This window comes from Protopterus annectens, chromosome 7.part0, assembly GCF_019279795.1.
Source record: "Protopterus annectens isolate FY-2018-M chromosome 7.part0, PAN1.0, whole genome shotgun sequence".
In the NCBI taxonomy this organism is placed as follows: domain Eukaryota; kingdom Metazoa; phylum Chordata; order Ceratodontiformes; family Protopteridae; genus Protopterus; species Protopterus annectens.
The window spans coordinates 27739049-27758206 of NC_056739.1; the positions used below are offsets into that span (position 1 = coordinate 27739049).

Below are 19158 nucleotides of genomic sequence, written 5' to 3' on the forward strand. Positions count from 1 at the left end.
TTGATGCCATGCTGTATCCGTCTCACTCAGTTTTACAGGTCATCATCATGACCGGTGAAATAGCCCTCTTGTCCATCTCTCTCTCTCTCTCTCTCACACACAGACATGAATTTATAGGTATTTCTTTCTCTTCAACTGCAATATATTTGGATTATAATACTCTTCTCTGTGGCATCCTTTACCATTAGAACTTTTCTTGTCTTTATCACTATTAGAATGATGTCCTACATCATCCAAGGTGTGTGGTACACAAGTGACTTATGAGCACCAAATCCTTAGAACTTCTTTGCCACCAGTCTGAGCGCTGTTTTTGAATTATTTTTTAGTTTTTTTTGTCACATTGCTTCAGCTACCAAGCTAAAGGCATATAAATAATCTGTTGGGGATTCTTCCTTACATTTCTCTTCGTTACTTGTTTTACATGCCATCCATAAAGGGGAAATGTGAGTATGGGAGCCACATTCCTCGTAAAGACAGACATGAAGAGTGCCTTTTCTCTTTAGGTGCTGACCAGAATCACACTCGGTATGATATTTGCCAGACCTTTGTACCCAAAACCCTGAATAGATGTCTGTACTCTTTAGCCATGTATTTGGAAAAAACAAACAAAATCTGAAGTTGTTTGTTCAGGGAACCATGGCTTCCCATTCATCCACCCAGACATTTAGCTACTTGCCAAAAATAAATTCTTAATGATGCTTTTAGAGACTACTGCCTGCTAGCTTCTGCCAGATGCCTCTATAGGGTCAGATGTAGTACCAAAGACCATTCGGTTCCAACATCTTCTCCCCTTGTAGTGAACCCCTGTTGGAGGCCGACACAGGGCTTGCTTTCTGCATGTCTGCTGCGGCTGAGTCTATATCTCCTGCAGACATGGATTATATCTGAAGGGCTTGGGAGGAACCCCAGATTTTGATAAAAGAGGAAGTTCATAGTTACCTTATTGAGGTTAGGCATGTTAACTCCAAAGCTTGTTAGGGTGAGGTTTCTGTTGAGAAAAAAGAAAAGATCAGGCAAATGGTCCGTATTGCAAAGCACCTTCATAGAGTGGAAGGATTTCACACAGGGTCTTTTTAAGGCCCTACATTCCTTAAATGCCCCCCTCAGGGTTTGTCTGTGCCTTCATCTGTTGCCTTCTGTTCCACTCCTGAGAGGGTCTGAGTTTCAGATCCTTCTGATGAGGAGGAAGATCTGGATTCAGAGGAGGAATCCCTCGCGTACTCTTCCCAGATCCTTTTCCTATTGGTTTTGGATCATCCAAGATTGATACTTCACCAGATTCCCCTACCAAGGAGCTGCCTTTTGGGAACACCATTGTTAAAATGATGGGGGATGTTCAGTGAAAGTTCACAGATGTCTGAAGATATTATGACATTTTACAGATACTCTCCCAGGCTTTGTGCAGTGCCCCCTGTGTTGGACATCTTTCTGGATACCTTTGCTTCTGTTTCACAGGCTCCAGGGTCTTGGCTCCCTGCTCCTAAAAAAAGACAGGCTTATAAAATCCCTGTGGCTCAAACATTTCTGTACTACAATCCCCCTCCTGATCCAGTAGTGATTTTCCTTTTCAGCTGATAAAGCTTTTAAGCTGAATCCTTCCTCCATGCTTTTGCCTTCTGATAAGGATATTAGGGCAATGGACAGGTACATTAAGAAGACGTATACCTCTGCCACCTTAGCCTTTAGGGCCATAAATAACCATACCAATATGGCCAGGTATTTACTGCTTCTACTGTTTACATTTGGGGGTGTTTTGGCTGACATGCCTGACTCTGACGTTTAGTCCTCTGGCATTTTCTTATTGGGTTCTGCTTCACAGGTTGTTCACCATTCCATCAAATGCAGTTATGTTGCTGTTGATGCCTTTTCTAGGACAGCTTTGTAAGGGTCAGTTGTTAGGAGGTATTTTGGACTTGGGTTGCAATCTCTCCCTGAAGATATTAAGGCCAAGTTGTTTGACTCTCCCTTGGGCACCCAAAATCTGTTTGGCTCTGCTGCTTCAAACCTTTTCAAAATCTTAAATGATAAAGGGAAGGTTATTCAGGACTTTAAGCAGATTTTTCTCTCCCCTGTACTGAAGATTCAAAGGAACTACTCTTCTTTTTTTTTTTTTCAATAATAATTCTTTATTTTTCTTTTTATTCTAACTGTTAATACAATACTACAACCTATTTACAATATATACATGAATGCTTCCAACAGTTACATAGAGTATACATAACTATACACTACTAAATAGATATTACAGAGAGAAAAAAAAAAAAAAAAGAATAAAAATCTAGTATCAGTATAATACTTATCTATAGATAACTCGATAGTTAGTCTGTACTTCCCGGAGAAAAGTGGAATGGAACCTTAAGCTAAGACAATGTTAAAGATTTGTTCCCATATTTTTGTATTATTTACACTTTTCTTATGATCACTAATTAATAATTTATGTGCTAAGATATGTTTTATCGCTACACTCTTGAAATTTTCCCATGAAGTCTGGGATGGGTTCAGCCAATTTGTAGCTATATATAGCTTCATTAACAAAAAGATATTTACGAGTATGATCCTTTGGGATCTATCCAAATTAGTTGGTGGAATATGCAGAATCATAAACTCCCAAGAAAGTGTAGACTGTTGGTATCCCATTTTTTGTAGTTGGAATTTCAAAGAGTTCCAGAGTTTAAAAATACATTTACAACTCCAGAACATGTGTAAAAGGTCAGCCTTTTGATCTATACAATATGGGCATTTGGGTGAGTTTTTTGAGTTAAATTTATGTAAAGTGAGACGCGTATAATACGCATTATTAAATATCATCAACTGAGTAAATAATAACTTTTGAAGGGACACTGATTTTAAGGTTAAGTTAATTGCTCTCACTATTTTACTATCCTCAATCGTTAACAATTTCTCCTTCCAGTATTTCGATAAAAGTATTTGGTTATTGTATTTCACCTCTTTCATCAAACTATATGACGCTGTTATATATTTACATTCCTGTGTTAAGGTTTGCCATAAGTTTAGGCAAATGTTTAAATCTTCTTCTTTAATTTTAAAATTCCTATTACTAAAATAGCTTATTGATAAGTCCTTTAACTGTCTTATTATAATTAAATACGAGTTAGGGAGATCCATCTCTCTTAGTATGTTATGTATTGAGATTCCTAGAAAGGGATATAAATCAAATATGGTTAAATTACTTATAAGTGGGAATTTCTTAAGGTCTATCAACTGATTACCAATTTTCAAATTCGGATTTTTGTGAAATGGTTGAAAAATCATCATATATTGTAAAAGATTTAGTGAGTTAAACAGACTTTGTACTGATATTATATATATTTTAATATGCTCCATCAATACGTACATTGTAAGGGTATCTTTGTTTAAAAAAGGTAATGCCTTACAATTAATACCCAGACCAGCAACATGTTTATGATTTAAAATCAACCACTTAGGAGCCCATTTTGTATTGAGCTTATCAAAGTTAACTACTCTTAAAATTCTGTTAGCGTTTATTATTAAATAATATGTTTCAAAATTCGGTAGTTCCAACCCCCCCTATTTTTCGGAGTCATCAGTTTGTCATAAGATATCCTAACTTTTCTAGGTTCCCATACAAATCTAGCTAATTCTGTATGAAGTTGTTTGAAGAATTTCCTGGAAATTTGAACTTGAGTAGCTCTAAAGGTATATAGTATTCTGGGGAGTATGTTTATTTTAATAATTGAGGTCTTTGCCAATATTGGTAGTTTCAGATTATCCCATCTTTTTAAGTCAGATACTATCTGTTCCCAAATTAACTTAACATTATTTACGTAAAAGTCTCTATTATCTGTTGAAAAAACAACCCCTAAATATTTTATTTTTTCTTCGGATTTTACCTGCCCTACCAATGGTAACAGCGAGAAGGGTGTAGGCTTCTTTAATGGGAATACCTTGGTTTTTTTTTAATTTATTTTGTAATTAGATATTTTTGCAAAGTCTTCCACAGCTTTTAATATTTTCTTAATATCTGAAACAGGTGTTGTGCAATAAATATTCAAATCGTCCGCAAAAGCAGCCATGGAAATCTTCGTACCATATATTATTGGAGCATTGTGATAAATATTTTGTTTGATATGCAGAAATAATGGTTCCAAATATAAACTGAATAATATAGGAGATAACGGACACCCTTGGCGGGTACCATTCTTAATTTGAATTCTTTTTGAGAGATTCCTATTAATAACTAGATTTGTATAAGGATTATTATATAGTTTTTTTAAAGTTAAAATGAATTCTTGCGGTATATTAAAACATGCTAAAGTATCAAACAAACATTCTAAGTTTACTCTATCAAAAGCTTTTTGTGCGTCAATTATGAGTGCATATGCATTACAGTTCCTGTGAGTGGCATAAGAAATCAGTGTATGAAGTGATAACGTATTATCTGTAGTTTGTCTGCCATTTATAAAACCGGCTTGTTCATCTGATATTATCAGGTTAATTACCTTCTTCAATCTATTAGCCAAAATTTTCATATCTATATTCAAAAGTGAAATAGGTCTATAATTATCCGGGTTATGTAAATCAGTATTCTCTTTTGGTATAAGAATAGTTTTTGAAGCATTAAAGTGCAGGTCAGTGATTTTATTGTTAGTTATATAGTTAAATACCTGTGGAAGTATTTTTCCCAATATATCACTAAAAGTTTTATAGAATTCTGTGGTCAATCCATCTGGTCCCGGAGCTTTATATGGCTTCAACTTCTTAATTGCATCAGTTATCTCCTCTGAAGAAATTGGTTTAATTAAGTTCATATGAAGCTCATCACCAATCTTCGGAAAGATAATTTTCTGCAGAAAATCATTATTACTCTTATTTATATTTACTTCCTGTTGTTCACCATATACTTGTGAAAATATTAGTTCAAATACCCTCATGATATCTTCAGTATTGGTATATGTTTTATTATTAAAGTGTATTTCAGAGATTTGAGAAGGTATTTTCGATTGATTAATAATACGTGCTAGTGCTTTTGAGGGGGTCTTTATGTGATTGGCATATTTTACCAGCATTTTCTGCTCATAAAATGATAATTTACTGTTTTGTAGTAAAAAAAGGTCCTTCTGACATTTTAATAACTCCGTTTCAGTTTGTTTACTATAATTCCCAATTAGGTCCTGATCCAGTAATTTAATTTTAGTTTCCAATTCTTGTATGTCTCTCACTTGTAATTTCTTATAATAAGTAGCCTTTTGGAGAAACATTCCTCTAATTTGTGCTTTGGTAGTTGCCCATTCTATGTCAGACGGATGACGGTGTTCCGAAAGATTAGCTAGTAATTGATTAAAGAACTCCTGAGCTTCTTTTATTACCTCTTCTTTATGCAATAGATATGGATTTAATGTCCAATTATAACCTCTAAAGTGTATCTTATGACTAGTGTCCTTATTAAAAGTTAATGTGATCCTAGAATGATCCAACAAATGTCGAGCTTGTATGTATATATAAGGATCAAAAAACATTAGTGTGTCTGAAATTAGAAAAAAGTCGATCCTGGACCACATTTTATGACAACTTGAATAAAATGTAAAATTATTAACGTTCATGTGATTCTTATTATATTTAAATGGATCATATAATTTAAAATCTGTTTTAAATTCCTGTAATGCTATCACTGCTTGGTTATTAAAGGACCTATGAGAGCTTGATTTATCTAATTTAGGGTCTTGGTATGTATTCCAGTCACCTCCTATTATTATATAGTAATTATTATATTGATTCAGGATAAAATAAAGTGATGTTATGAAAATTTGTTGATTGGTACAAGGGGCATATATGTTAAGAAGTATCACCGGTTTATCGTAAAGTTTGGATACGAGAATCACATAACACCATCTTCCTCTTTGTCCATTTTAAAATCTAGGATTTTCTCTTGGTACTGACTTTTAATAATAATCACCACCCCTGCACTATTAGTTGTCCCTTCCGAAGCCATCACCTCTCTAATCCATTTCTTATTTTTAAGGGCAGTCCATTGATCATTAGCCAAATGGGTTTCTTGTAACAAAATAAAACATGCTTTTGACTGGAGGTGCAAATGAAAAAATAATTTCCTTTTTTTCAAGTTCTGGAAGCCTTTAACATTCCATGAGTCTATTATCCACATATTAAGATTTTTAAAACTTTAAAGTGTATTCTAAAATTGCAAAACGATACTAAAATCAGATGTGTTAGCACATTATGTAATATCTGGAAGCAATCTTGACGTCCTATCCCTAACCAGTGCCTATCCACTATTCCCCTGGACCAGGACAAACATAGGTTTTTTACACTGTATAAACTTCTATTGGTACACATCATTACTAAATATCTGTTCTTTATCTTACAAAATATCACACTAAAAACATGCAAAAAACCTATAATAACTACATCTAACTCTACAAAACCTAACCAAAACATTCCCTACTAAACACTGGTATTTATCTACAGCTCTTGACACAAGATATAACACATTTGTTAACACAAATGATATTCCTTACATGCAAAATTACTATTCTACCTCTCTAATAGTTCACATATATTATTAGTTCTATAATTTGGTTATATTATCCTGGAATATCTAATTATCTTATTTAAATCTAACCTAAGCAGATATATGACAGTTCTCCTATTATACTGTAATGTTATTAACTTCAAGATGATACACTATATGTTTAATTTATGTTTAAAGCATTAAATTTGACATTGTTTATCTAATCTAATTTATTTAACATTGTGATGACAGCAGCATTGGTGAATACAAATAACATTAACTATTGTTAGCAGATACTATATTTAAATATATGCACAATATCTAAATAGCACAGTTCACAACACATTCAGAACCACATCAGAAAAATAACCTTCCATTTCCCTAGGAATACCAGGATATATTATGTGCTTTTAATTTACTTACTATCTCCGTATTAAAACCCCTTTGTATCTAAATATTTACAGTATTAAAACACAATCTAAAGCAGGAGAATAAATATTTCAGTACAGTACAATATTATTGGCATATCCACATTCAGGTAAACTACCTAGGAAAGTAAAATAACTATGATAACTTTATGTTACTTCTACCATGTTAGTTAAATGACACATTTTAACCACTACCTTAATATTCAGTTTAAATCCTACCTGAATGAATTCACATTCCCTTTTACAGAAATAAAAGTTGAAACACACATTAAAAGTCCACGAAGCCTCGTTTTTCGTTCCCAGTAGGTTCCCCTGCTTCCACAAAGCTCTATCTACTTCCTGGTCATGAAATCCTGTTTTCGAATTCGCGAAGGGGGAACCATTTCGCGGACGGACTTCCGGATGTGCCACGACAAAAACGGACCCTCAGCAGCATCTAAAGGACTTCCTGTTGCCTCACGAGGGATCACAGTTCATAGAAGCTGTAAAAGTTCGTGGGATCTTCGTAAACAAGCTGGACCTGCAAAAAAAAACTAGTTAATTATTAACCAAGGGGCCTGGTGAAGAAGAAAGAACAAACAAAGGATTTTGGAGCCTCGAGGTATAGTAGGCATGGAATCCCAGTATCCACGTTGCTGTAAACAGACTGAATGTTCCAGTTAAGCTTCTGAAGTTGGGAGGGATTTGAAAATCTTCAAAAAGGTAAGTTTTGCTTCTTTTTTTGTAGAAATGGAATATTTGGATCCATCAACTGTAAAAATTAATGTATTAGGGTATTTCATCTGGAATTTAATATTTTTTTCAATAAGGAACTTGCAGTATGGAGCTAATGCTTGTCTGGCTTGTCTTATTTGCAATGGTAAATCCTGACCCATAGAAACTCTATTATTTTGCCACATAACATAACCTCCATTCTTTTTAACAGTTAGAATTATTTTATTTACATCCTGGTAATTGAGAATTTTGACATAAACCGGTCTGGGAATATTTGAGGCTTGTGTTTCCCTGAGAGCTCTATGGGCTCTTTCTATAACAATTTGCTTAGCCATATCAGAGTCTTTGAACAATATTTCCAGTATTTGTATAATGGTAGACATTAGATCATTATATTGAATAGTTTCAGGAATTCCTCTTATAATTATGTTGTTCCTTCTGGATCTTGCCTCCAAGTCCAGAATCTTGTTTTGCATAGATTGAATGTCCAGGTCATGAATATCTGTTTTTTTTGTAAGCAATGTTATTCTGTCCTCATTTTTGGATATCCTGGCTTCTGATTTATCTATCCTTTCAAGAGTTTGACTGCATGTGGCACTAAAGAAAGTACCTGGTTTGAAAGTTCTTTTAAAGCTTCTTGTATGGGCAATAAAGCAGTTTTGATGTCTTCCATGTTAGCCAGTTGATCTGGTTTATTTGTCATTCCAGATTTCAAAAGTTCCTGTTGTTTTACAGTTTTCTGTCTTTTGATTGTTGAATCTTTTTCCGGTGACTGTAGTGCTGATAATTTGGTTTTAGTTGTTGTTTCCATGCTTTTTTCCTCTTTTGACATCATGAAACAGAAATCAGACAGATCTTTTGTTTAATACTCTTTTCAGAGTCAGGCAGACAATCAGCTTTAATCCTGTGAATTTAATTAGTTTCCTTCTGTTCTTTTACCTCTCCGGCAATGTTTGATTGTAGTAGAATAGTTATATCCAACGATTAATACAAAAAATCTTGTAGTATTATCTCAGGGTTGATTTTAATTCCGAGTATCTGGAGAGCTGTAGATGTACAGTGTCTACAGAATGGTGGCCATCTTTGTCCCAAAGGAACTACTCTTCTAAGACTCCCTTTGTACACAGATCTTTCAAAAAAGTATTTCCTGAGAAGACTGCTAAGGATTCTAGGGGACAGAAGTCTTCCTTTCCTGACAAGTCTGCCTCAATCTGACATTCCTTTTCTCTGTCTCTTGGCTAAATTTCCCTGTCTGACCAGTTGACTGTCTTTTCCTCTGTTGCCTTTGGTCCTACACCAGATTGTCAGACAGATCCAGAATCTTGCTGGTGGCTCTATTTTGGCCCAGACAGCATTGATTTACCCATCTTTCACCTGGCCAGGGGCAGTCACCACAAGTTACTTCTCCACATTGATCTTCTCATACAGGAAAAGGGCCTTCTCATTCACCCTCATTTTCTCACCCTACAATTGACTCTCTGGGTGATAGGGTTTTTATTCCTTTTTCAGACCAGTTTTCTGAGGACATGCTTCATGTTTTGTAGTAGGCCAGAAGACTTTCTACTAGAAGATCTTGTGATTCTAAATGGAAGAGATTTTCTGTCCGGTGTCATAAACTTGAGCAGACCCATCTGTTAGTGGGTATTTCTGCAGCTCTTTCATATTTGTATGAGTTGCTCACTTCTGGTCTGGCATACTCATCTGTCAGCCATTTCAGCTTGCCTGCTTTTGGATCCACCCCCTTCTCCTAGATTTAAGGTTCAACTGTTATTGAAACACATCCTTTATATTAGGCCTCCAATAAAGCCAATTTCTCCTCCTCCACCTTGGGACCTTTTCTGGAGAGGTTGATTGTTGAACCAGCAGCTTCATCTACCTAGAGCTCGTCTATCTAGAAGACCATGCTCTTGGTGGCTTTGACTTCTGCCAAGAGAAACTCTAAGTTGCAGGCTCTTATGATGGTCCCTTCTTTTCTGGTTTGAATAAGGATATTAGGAAATCTGAGCAGATTTTGTTTCTTTTCATGCCAAGAAATTGAGTTTCTAGCTGTTTTTAAATTTCTAAAGTTAATTTATTTTTGTTTTATTCCTGGCAAGCTGCTTCCTTTTTCTGTTCTTGCTCATTCAACTAGGGCAGTGGCCTCTTCTGGGGCTTTTTTCAAGGGTTTTGATTCTCACTCCATTTTGGAAGCTGCTACTTGGTCTTCTGCCATATGTTTACTAAGCATTACAAGTTGGATATTGTTTCTTGGGTTAGGACAGGTTTTGCCAGGTCCAACCTTCATGGAGTTTTGGTGGGTTCTTCTGTTGCTTCCTCCTCCTCCCACCTACTTTCATAGCCTTAATACTCTGTCATTTGCAAGGAATACAACAACAGTGATAAGGAAGAACATAGTAAAGTTGTGTAAGATATTGGCGTAACAGTAAATGTTTTACTTTTCACTGCTCCACTATTCCATTCCTCCATTTTTATTTCTTCATTGTCCTCTGACTGAGGGGCCTTTCTTTCTCCCCTTTCTGGATTTATATGTCCTGTTATGGCTTTCCTCATGGATTGCTGTTGTTTTCCTGGAGAAATTCAGTTCTGAAGATTTGTCCCTCTTATGCCACTTATGCACCTTATTCCTGGGACATAGAGCAAAGGCATTTGGAAGAGAGTAAGGCTTTGGTACGCTGTCTGGATGTACAGTTATTCTCAACAGGGTATCCTTTTTATAAGGAATACTGCACGAGTAAAAAGTTGGACATCAGTTGTTAAGATCTTACACAACTTTACTTTCTCTCCTTTTCATTTGGGTTGTTGTCTTTCGGCTTTTCCCGGTTAGGGGTCACCACAGCAGAACTCCAGTCTGCTAATGATTGGCAGTAGATTTTTATGAACATCGAGGTGCCAGCTTGACGTTCAACCTTCAACAAAGGCACGCCCATTTACGCATGTCTTTTGAATGCCCAGTCAACCGTGGGGAGGACATGCAGACTCCACACAGATGGCACTCCCCGCACTCCAGTCGAGAATCAAACGGAAGAACCTCTTGCTGTGAGGCAACAATGCTTCCGCTGCACCCCGTGGAAGTCATACCCAAAATAAAGATGTTATGCTCCAAATGGTGTGATTTAAGTGGTGGACGATATATGGAATGTGATGTAGTTATTTTGGACTGGGATTTCCTTTGTTTGCTTCCATTTTGTTCTAATCTACACACAGCTTTTCAGGTGGTAGAAAAGAATTGATATATAATGGTGGCTGACAGAGAATATAAAACAGATTAAAGAAACTTAAGTTATTTCAGACATCTGCAGTGGATCTCTGACATCAAAAAGCGCAACTAATCATGAGGCACAGCTTAATCATTTGCAATCCCTCATAATGAAATGGAGAAGGAAATCTCTGAGAACAAGTGTGGCCTACAAAGGCAAGAAGCAAACTCCCTGCAGAAAACAGCAAGTGAAGTTGACTCCAGACTGGATGATGTTGGAAAATAGAGCAAAGGGCGATAGCGTCAGTTTGCTAGAACATATGAATTGCAACAAGTCCAGGACTTTACTGGAAGAATCGGGAGTACCTTGGAATTGAACTAGAAATTGGAGTTGGGGGATGGTGATGAATAGGAAGATGACCAACAACATGGAAATTGTGTGAGAATGCATCATTCACTAATCACACTTGTGAAATTCATCCTATATGAAAAAGTGGAAATAGTGCACTTTTTCTGACTTTGTTAGTCTTGTGGAATGATACTGAGGAGAGGAGAAAAGGCAACTTTAAATAACAGTTTCTGTTCTTAACAGTATTGCTATGAAATGTTTCACTATACAAACTGCATGTTGCATAGTAAAGCATTTTTTTTTCTATGTAATAAAGATACTAAAGTAAACAAATGCCTTTTTTTTCTTTCATTAGTACTAAGAAGTGTAGGCATTACACTGCAAAAAAAAAAAAAAAAGGCTAAGCAAAATACATTAAGTTAATAGACTGTAATCTTAGGCTGTTGAGGTGGAGGGTGGGGTGCAAAAGTACATAGATAATATCTGTAGAGCTGATATATTTTCTCTTACTTTTGCATAGGTGAATTTTATTTATTTATTTAACATTTGTTGACCAGGAAAGTCAGACTAGAACAGAACATATTTTCAGTGGAGGCCCAGGGAGAAATGCTCCAGATGCATGTTTTTGGAATGTGGGAGGAAACAGGAGTACCCAGAGGTAACCCACATGAATGCAGGGAGGACATGCAGCCTCTGCACAGAAAGCACCCCAGACAAGAATCGAACAGGAGAACCTCTTGCTGTGAGGTGACAATGTTAACTGCTGCACCACTACATTACCCAATGTCTGGACAATGAATGTCTGGATTAAGAACATTGGCTTAATCTGAAAACAAGTTTTTAAGTAAAAAAGAGTCAATAAAATCACACTGAATATGAGATATTTTCCTTTAGCAATAAATGTTTCAGCCCCTCCTTAGAAGCCTGCAGTGGAGGACTACATTTTTTTCTTATGTTTCCATGTGGACAATCTGATAAATGGGCAATAAAAAGCCAGAATACAGGTTTCTTCAAGGCTGAAAGTTAATTTTCTGAAAGCATGCGGGCTGTTTCTTGGAGGGGAATAAAGAGGAACAGACATCGATTTGTGTAAGTAGAAGCAAAGGCAATAATATTATCTTACCATGGGTAACATCAATTTTAGATTAATTAAGGCCTGTGTTAGCAGTTTATTTTGGACAATTTGTCCTATTAGGAGGGTTAAACGTCATTATTTGAAGATGTATATAGCTTAGTGTGTTTGTATTAAGTTAACAGGTCATGGGGTCTTCTGGGAATGTTGTTTTTTGAGGTGTTCATTAAAAAAAATGTGACATGAGTTCCAATGTTGCTTATGAGAAAAAAAGCAGTTTAAAGGATTAATCTGTCAAATTTTAGTGGGGTGGAAATAGACATTTAAAAAGCTGACATATATAAAATGTGATGATAATGACTTCTTATAATGGCAACACTCTCCATAGTATCTTGGATTGTGAATGGTCTCTCAGATAAATACAAAAAGGAAATAATACATAAATATATTAAGAAATGCAGAGTGTAAATAGCAATGCTATAGGAGACACATTTAGAAAGAAATGACCATGTAAATCAGGTAAAGAAAGGATTTCTGGATGGATATTGAGCATAATATCAGGGACAAAGGAAAAAGGAGTACTGATATTAATTGCTGGTGGAGCTCCAATCATGATAGAAGAAGAAAACAGATAATGGCAGATTTGTGGTAGTAATGATCTACTGGCAAGGAGTAAGGATTACAGAGGGCATGTATTTATATTTTGTGAGCTTAAAAAAAATGGGAGAAATCATCAGCTTTCAGCAGGAATATTACTTATAGATGTGGATTGGAATTTGATTTGCACCAATGAGGATGTATCTTGGGGGGGGGGGGCTAGAAGTGAAAATATAACAAAAGAGGGTAGATTTTTGAAATTTATAAAAATATTTGGTATGGAAGGCATGAACTCAGAAGTAGGAACTCTGAGAAAACTTGCATATTATTACCCAAAGTACAATAACTGGGCTAGACTAGACAGAAATTATATTTTGCAGGAACATGTACATTAAATTGAGAAATTTGACACACATCCAGTAACTCCTTCAGATTAATAGTTATGAAGAGAACAATCCAGGACAATGAAGTAAAGATGAGACACTGGCACTTTCTTGCATACCTGTTAGAGAGAAATTTAAGGAATGAGAAGTGGAAATTATTTGAAAAGATAGAAAGTACTCCAGGTGTTATAGCTAGTGAGTGGAATAAAATGAAGTGGAGTTTAAAAATATAAAAGAAAAAGCTATATGGTTAAGAAGTAAGAATTTTTAGAGGGGCTGACAAAGGTTAAAGTATTACAGATGACTAAAGAGAAAATAGAGTATCTGGATGATATGTATGAGTTTAGAAAGATTGCTGTTGTTTTTTTCTATTATTATGATAACTCCAGAACACAAAAACATTTGGTACAATGAGTTGGGCAAGAAAAAGCAGAAAATGTTGTTGCCATACTCAGGGAGCCTATAACAAGAAAAATAACCAGAAATCCTGTAAAAGGTATTAGGGGTATTTTGGAATTTTTATAAAAATTGGTATAAAGAGAGGGGAACTCAAGAAAAATCACAAATGGAAATATTTATTAAACAACTTAAATATGCCAAGGTTGAGGATCAACATTTAACAGTTAAGACAGGAGAATATGAGATAAAACAGTGATGTTTAACCAATCTACAGGAAAGTCTCCAGGAATAGATAGTATTCTAGGGGAAGTTTGGAAGTTAGGAGGGAAAAAGTAATAAAGATCTTCAAGGTTTTAGCAGTATTTTAAAAGGAGGGGAAGCACTAACATTCTGGAAAAAAGCTGAGGTGTCTGTAATACCTAGAGATAGTAAAATGTCATCAGATGCAGCCTCATATAGGCCCATTTCAATTTTAATCCACAAGTATAAAGTATTTGTGTTTATAATGGCTAAAAGAATGGCAAATATGTTACCAAAATTGATAGATATGGATCACCTTGGTTTTGAGGGGGAGGCAAACATTTGAAAAAATTAATAGAACAATGATGATCCAGGGGGAAGCAAAGTGTAAGAAAATACCACTGTTGTTGTTGGGTCTTGATGCAGAGAAAGCATTCGAGTGAGTAAACTGGGATTTTTTTGAGCAGGGCAATGGAAGCAATTGCATTTCCTGATATAATAATAAGATTAATTAGGGGGGCTATGAGGGACTAGAGGCAAAAATCAAAGTGGAAAGGTTCCTCTCTCATAGGCTGTATCTGAACAGAGGAATGAGGCAGAGGTATCCTCTTTCCAGATGGTTCTAAACATACAATAACTAAACATAATGCAAGTAAAGAAAATAAGGGACTCAGAAATTCAAGGATATAATTTGTATGGTAGTGAAGAAATGTTGGCTTTATTTGCAGATGATAGTTTGTACATGGTAGAACCATAACATGACACCTCAATGTTGTGAAACTTTCTGAGACAGTTCTGTGCTTCCTTGGGATATAAAATTAATGAAGATAAAGCAAAAGCTAAAGCTGTAAACTATGAAACCACACATGAACTGGTTCAGCAATAAAGCATGATAAAACATTTAGGAGTATGGGTTAAAAGGATTCTGTTATGGCAGCCAAGGATATGTGGGAAGAGACTAAACAAAAGATAATACAAAAACAGAGAAACTTGAAGCTCTTGCCTATGGATATAGATAGCAAGATACAAGCCCCAAAATGTTTTTAGTTGGTTTAGTTTTATTCATGTCTGGCATGCTTTTATCAACCAGATGAGATGATGTGGATAGTAATAGAGTTGAAGAATTTTATTTGGGAGGGGAAAAGTTTAAGAGTTAAGTGGGATACGTTGATCCTTAAAATAGAACAAGGATGTTTAGGATTACTCAATTTAAAGGGATACGTTAGAGCTGCAGAGTTGAGGCTTTTACATATAACACAAGCAGAAAGATGCAAAAGGATTTTGGATGCAGATCCTTAAGGAGAATAAGAGTCTTACAAAATATTATACTCATAAAGTGACAGAAAGTATACTAAGAGCTAAACCAACACGGGAATGGAGAAATTAAATCCTGTCAATAGAGATGACTCCAATTAGGGGTATAGAGAATAGGCTAGAGGGGGATAAAATTTACTGGATGAACTGGCAAAATAACTAAGGTATTGGGAACAAATAATTAGAGAAGAAAAGGAAATAGAATGGGAAGAAGCTAAGAAGGCATTTGGTCTGCAGGAGGAGACAGGGATTGATATCGGAGTATAGTCAAAGAGAAAGGGATAGGGGTATCCTAAATGAAAGACCTGAAGTGGTTGCATTTTTAGTTGAATCTAAAATAGGAGCCACTGTAAAAAAAAAAAAAAAAAAAAAAAAAAGGGATAACTAGTAGAGCATAAAAATATTGCACGATAACTATAGGAATCAATCAAAGGAGTTTAGTACAAAACGGAAACTCGGCAACACAGCAATAAATCCCAAAACAAAATCATCATAACACAGCCTTAATAAACCAGCACAATACAAATTCATTCAGTAAGCGCTTTTGTCTAGTGTTAGACTTCTTCAGACTCTCAATCAGAGGAGGTAAAAAAGGACTGGGAAGAGATTAGATAAACAATAGACAAAGAAATAATGGGAAGACATATGTATGGGTCTCATGTTTGCAATAAAGTCTAGAATATTTAAGATTTTGCCTGGAAGTGTTTGCAGAGGTATTTTTATACCCAAAACAGACTCCAAATAATTTTTCTTCAGGTACGTGTAATGAAGAAGAAAGAAGTACCTGTGAGCATATGTTCTCAGACTGTAATGAGTTGTCAGACTTTAAAAATTTCTTACAGAGTACTCTGTCAAGAAAACTGAGTGAACAAATGACTGTAGCTAAGGAAATTATTTTTTTTTGTTTTTGGGGTACAGGATCTGAATTGCCTAGACATAACTAGGCCTTGTTAAGTTTAATTCTAGGAGCTGCCAAAAAAGCAATTACTAGAAAATGAAAATCAAGGTCAAAACCAACCATACTTGAAGTAGTAAATATTGTAAAAGAGATAAAAGTGCAAGAAATGGGATCTTTAGGAAAAGGTAGATGTAAATTACACAGGAAAAATGGAAACTGTAGCAACAGTACATACAGTAAATGTTTTGTAGAAGGAATGAGGTTTAAGAGAAGGCAGGAATTGAATAATTTATGTAATGTTGGTGTGATTAGATCATATAGAATAATATATGTGATGTATAATGTTTGTAAATGTGAATTTAATATGGTTTGATTACTTTTATATAAATGTTTGTCTATGTCACAAGAATTAATTAAATAAAGGCATTTAAAATGGCCATGACTTTGCTTGAAACCTTCCAGAATGAAATAATGGAAAAGATATTAGTAATGTGTCTATATTTAGAGGTAATCATGACATTTGATGGTGCTGTGCTCATTGAAACAAATGTTAAACCAATATATGAAAGTTTAAGATATATACTCTTAAGGAAGAAAAATAAGAAATTTCAATTCTTCATAAAGATGTTTATACTTTCCAAGATCCTACTTCTGCCCTTCATTTTAATAAATACTTGAAAACATTTCAAATTTCAGTATCATATTTTTAATGAAATGGAACCCATCCTAGGATACAGAGGAGAAAGTTAACCTTACCTACAAGATCGGATAGTGTAGGTCTCCCAGACATTAGAAGATATCAGGAAGTCATGGTGAAATGTTGTCATCTCAGGGTAAGATTATACCTCTCATACTATGGCTGTTACTAGAAAATTCAGTACGGAAGGAAGTATGTGATGATAGTGCAAGGTCGAAGGATACCATGGTATGGGACTTATGGGGCTGGGGGAAGTGTGTGGAAACTAGGGTATGAGATCAAAGTTTAGCTTCCGTGGTGGGAATTTATTGGAAACAAATATGGAGGCACAAAGTTCCAAGTGAAAAGGAGCCCCATTTTCTGGAATGTCTGGGCTGGTGAAGGAAAATGTTTCATAATGGATGTATAGGACTCGGCAATAAATTCTGCATTAGACTCTAACACTCTTGGGTCTGACTTTCAAAAGAATTTGCTCAAGTGATGACAATATTTACAAGTAAGGAATGTATTACCGATCCATATGATACAGTGATGCAGTTCAGAGAGATCATGTACACTACCTTATAAAGTCACCGGATATTAACAAGAAAACTTATAAAAGGGAGATTAGAATAAGCATTTTACAAGGAATGGGGTAACATGTATTGGTGCATGGATACCGTTATGGTGAATTGGAGTAGTATGTTGAGTACCTCAACAGAGTGAGAGGCATGGCATAAGATGATGACACCCAACATTCAGCCAATAATATCCCAGGTATGCTGCAATTTATAATGTTTAAGCTCCACATCTGTCAGCATTCCTGATTTAGGTTGCTTAAATGTGGACAGTCCACCACATCAGTGTGTTGGTGATGTATGGCCACAGAAGCTGACTACTTGCACATTGTTTCAGGCCATCAATTCTCTAGAAATGTGTGGGATACAATAACTGAATCAGTACACTGGTCAGTTAGAGTATATTTACCAAATAGGTAGGGAACCAAATAAAACGACCAAAGGAAGGATCCAACACTGGTTTATTCACAAGTCCCTAGCGCCTCGGCTCACGCCTTCAAGGAGAATAAATTAAGACACTTCTTACCAAATACTTATATCATCCACAAACACTCAATTAAACAATTATTGAATAATTAAACAATAAATTAATACTTCATAAAAATACTTTCCAATTGCAATCTATATTTATACCACTAGGTGTCATTGTCCCATACTTCAATATAAAAACAGTTTCTTTATATAAAAGTTTATGTTTAATCACTTCATCATTATTACTACCCACCACTAAATGTGTGGGATACAATAACTGAATCAGTACACTGGTCAGTTAGAGTATATTTATCAAATAGGTAGGGAACCAAAGTCTGGGTTTTGGGATTATCCTCCTCAGCATATAATGTACTGTATTTACTGATGTCAGTTTAGGGTGGTGTACCTGTTACTGTTATGATTTGTGTTTAAAGTTTAGAAAGCATCTCCAATAGGATGGCAGGGCCTAGTCTGCTTATTTTGCTATAAGATACTCAAAGTGGACCCTATTAGAGGTAGATCAGCAGAAATGGCGGGGTGTCGGATATTTCTTAAAGTGATTCAAACACCAGCTTTCTTGTATAAAAAAATGGCAAGTAAAGTAGGCTAGACATGTGTTCCCGACTGAGGAAAAGGATTTTTCTCTCCCAAAACCATTCTGTACAATTCTTGGAGGATTTCTTATAAAAGGTATTAAGAGATTAGCTCTGTGCCCTAAACACCCAAGTGGTAGGCAGGAATGAGTGTAAAGATGTTGATTGTTAGAGTAACTTTTACTGATTGTTTTATGTGCTGGTAATGTGTGCCTAGAGCTGATGTAACAGAATAATAGCTACCTCCACACCTCTCACCTGTCGAGAATTTCACAGAATATCCAGATTTTTCCCTTGTATTGTTGGTGTGCTTCTCATAAATGTTATGGCTTTCTGGAAAATTGTTGAGGACTGAAGTCACTAAATGACACACACTTCCATATCATTATAAAGATGCGTGCTAATGCAAAATGTGATATTCCAGCAACTTTCTGTGATGACAACAATATTTAAAATCTGTCTCTGACTTGGAGACTTTGTCCTATCATTATTTATGGCTTTGTCCAGAATTGTTGTATTAAGAGGTTGAAATGTATGGCAATATTTCTTTCAAAGGACTACATGTTAATTTTGTTAACTAGCTGTATATTTAACATACAAGTCAGACATGGTGTGGGAGGAAAAAAAAACATTGAAGATGCCAATACTTACGTTTGCAAGTACTCCGGGGTCTTGTCCACTTTGCAGTTTTATGACAACTAATAATACTTTGAAGCCCAGTATAACCAGGCCTACATCTGTA

General features: G+C 35.4%; 1 protein-coding gene across 1 annotated transcript in view; it reads right to left on the reverse strand.

The window, feature by feature from the left end:
• The window catches only part of LOC122805775, an 889800-nt gene that overhangs the window by 305505 nt on the left and 565137 nt on the right, over positions 1 to 19158 (reverse strand). The window contains exon 14 of the mRNA XM_044076042.1: positions 19068 to 19158. This exon is cut by the window's right edge and continues 86 nt beyond it. Within this exon, the coding sequence (XP_043931977.1) occupies positions 19068 to 19158 (91 nt within the window). The remainder of the gene's footprint in view (positions 1 to 19067) is intronic.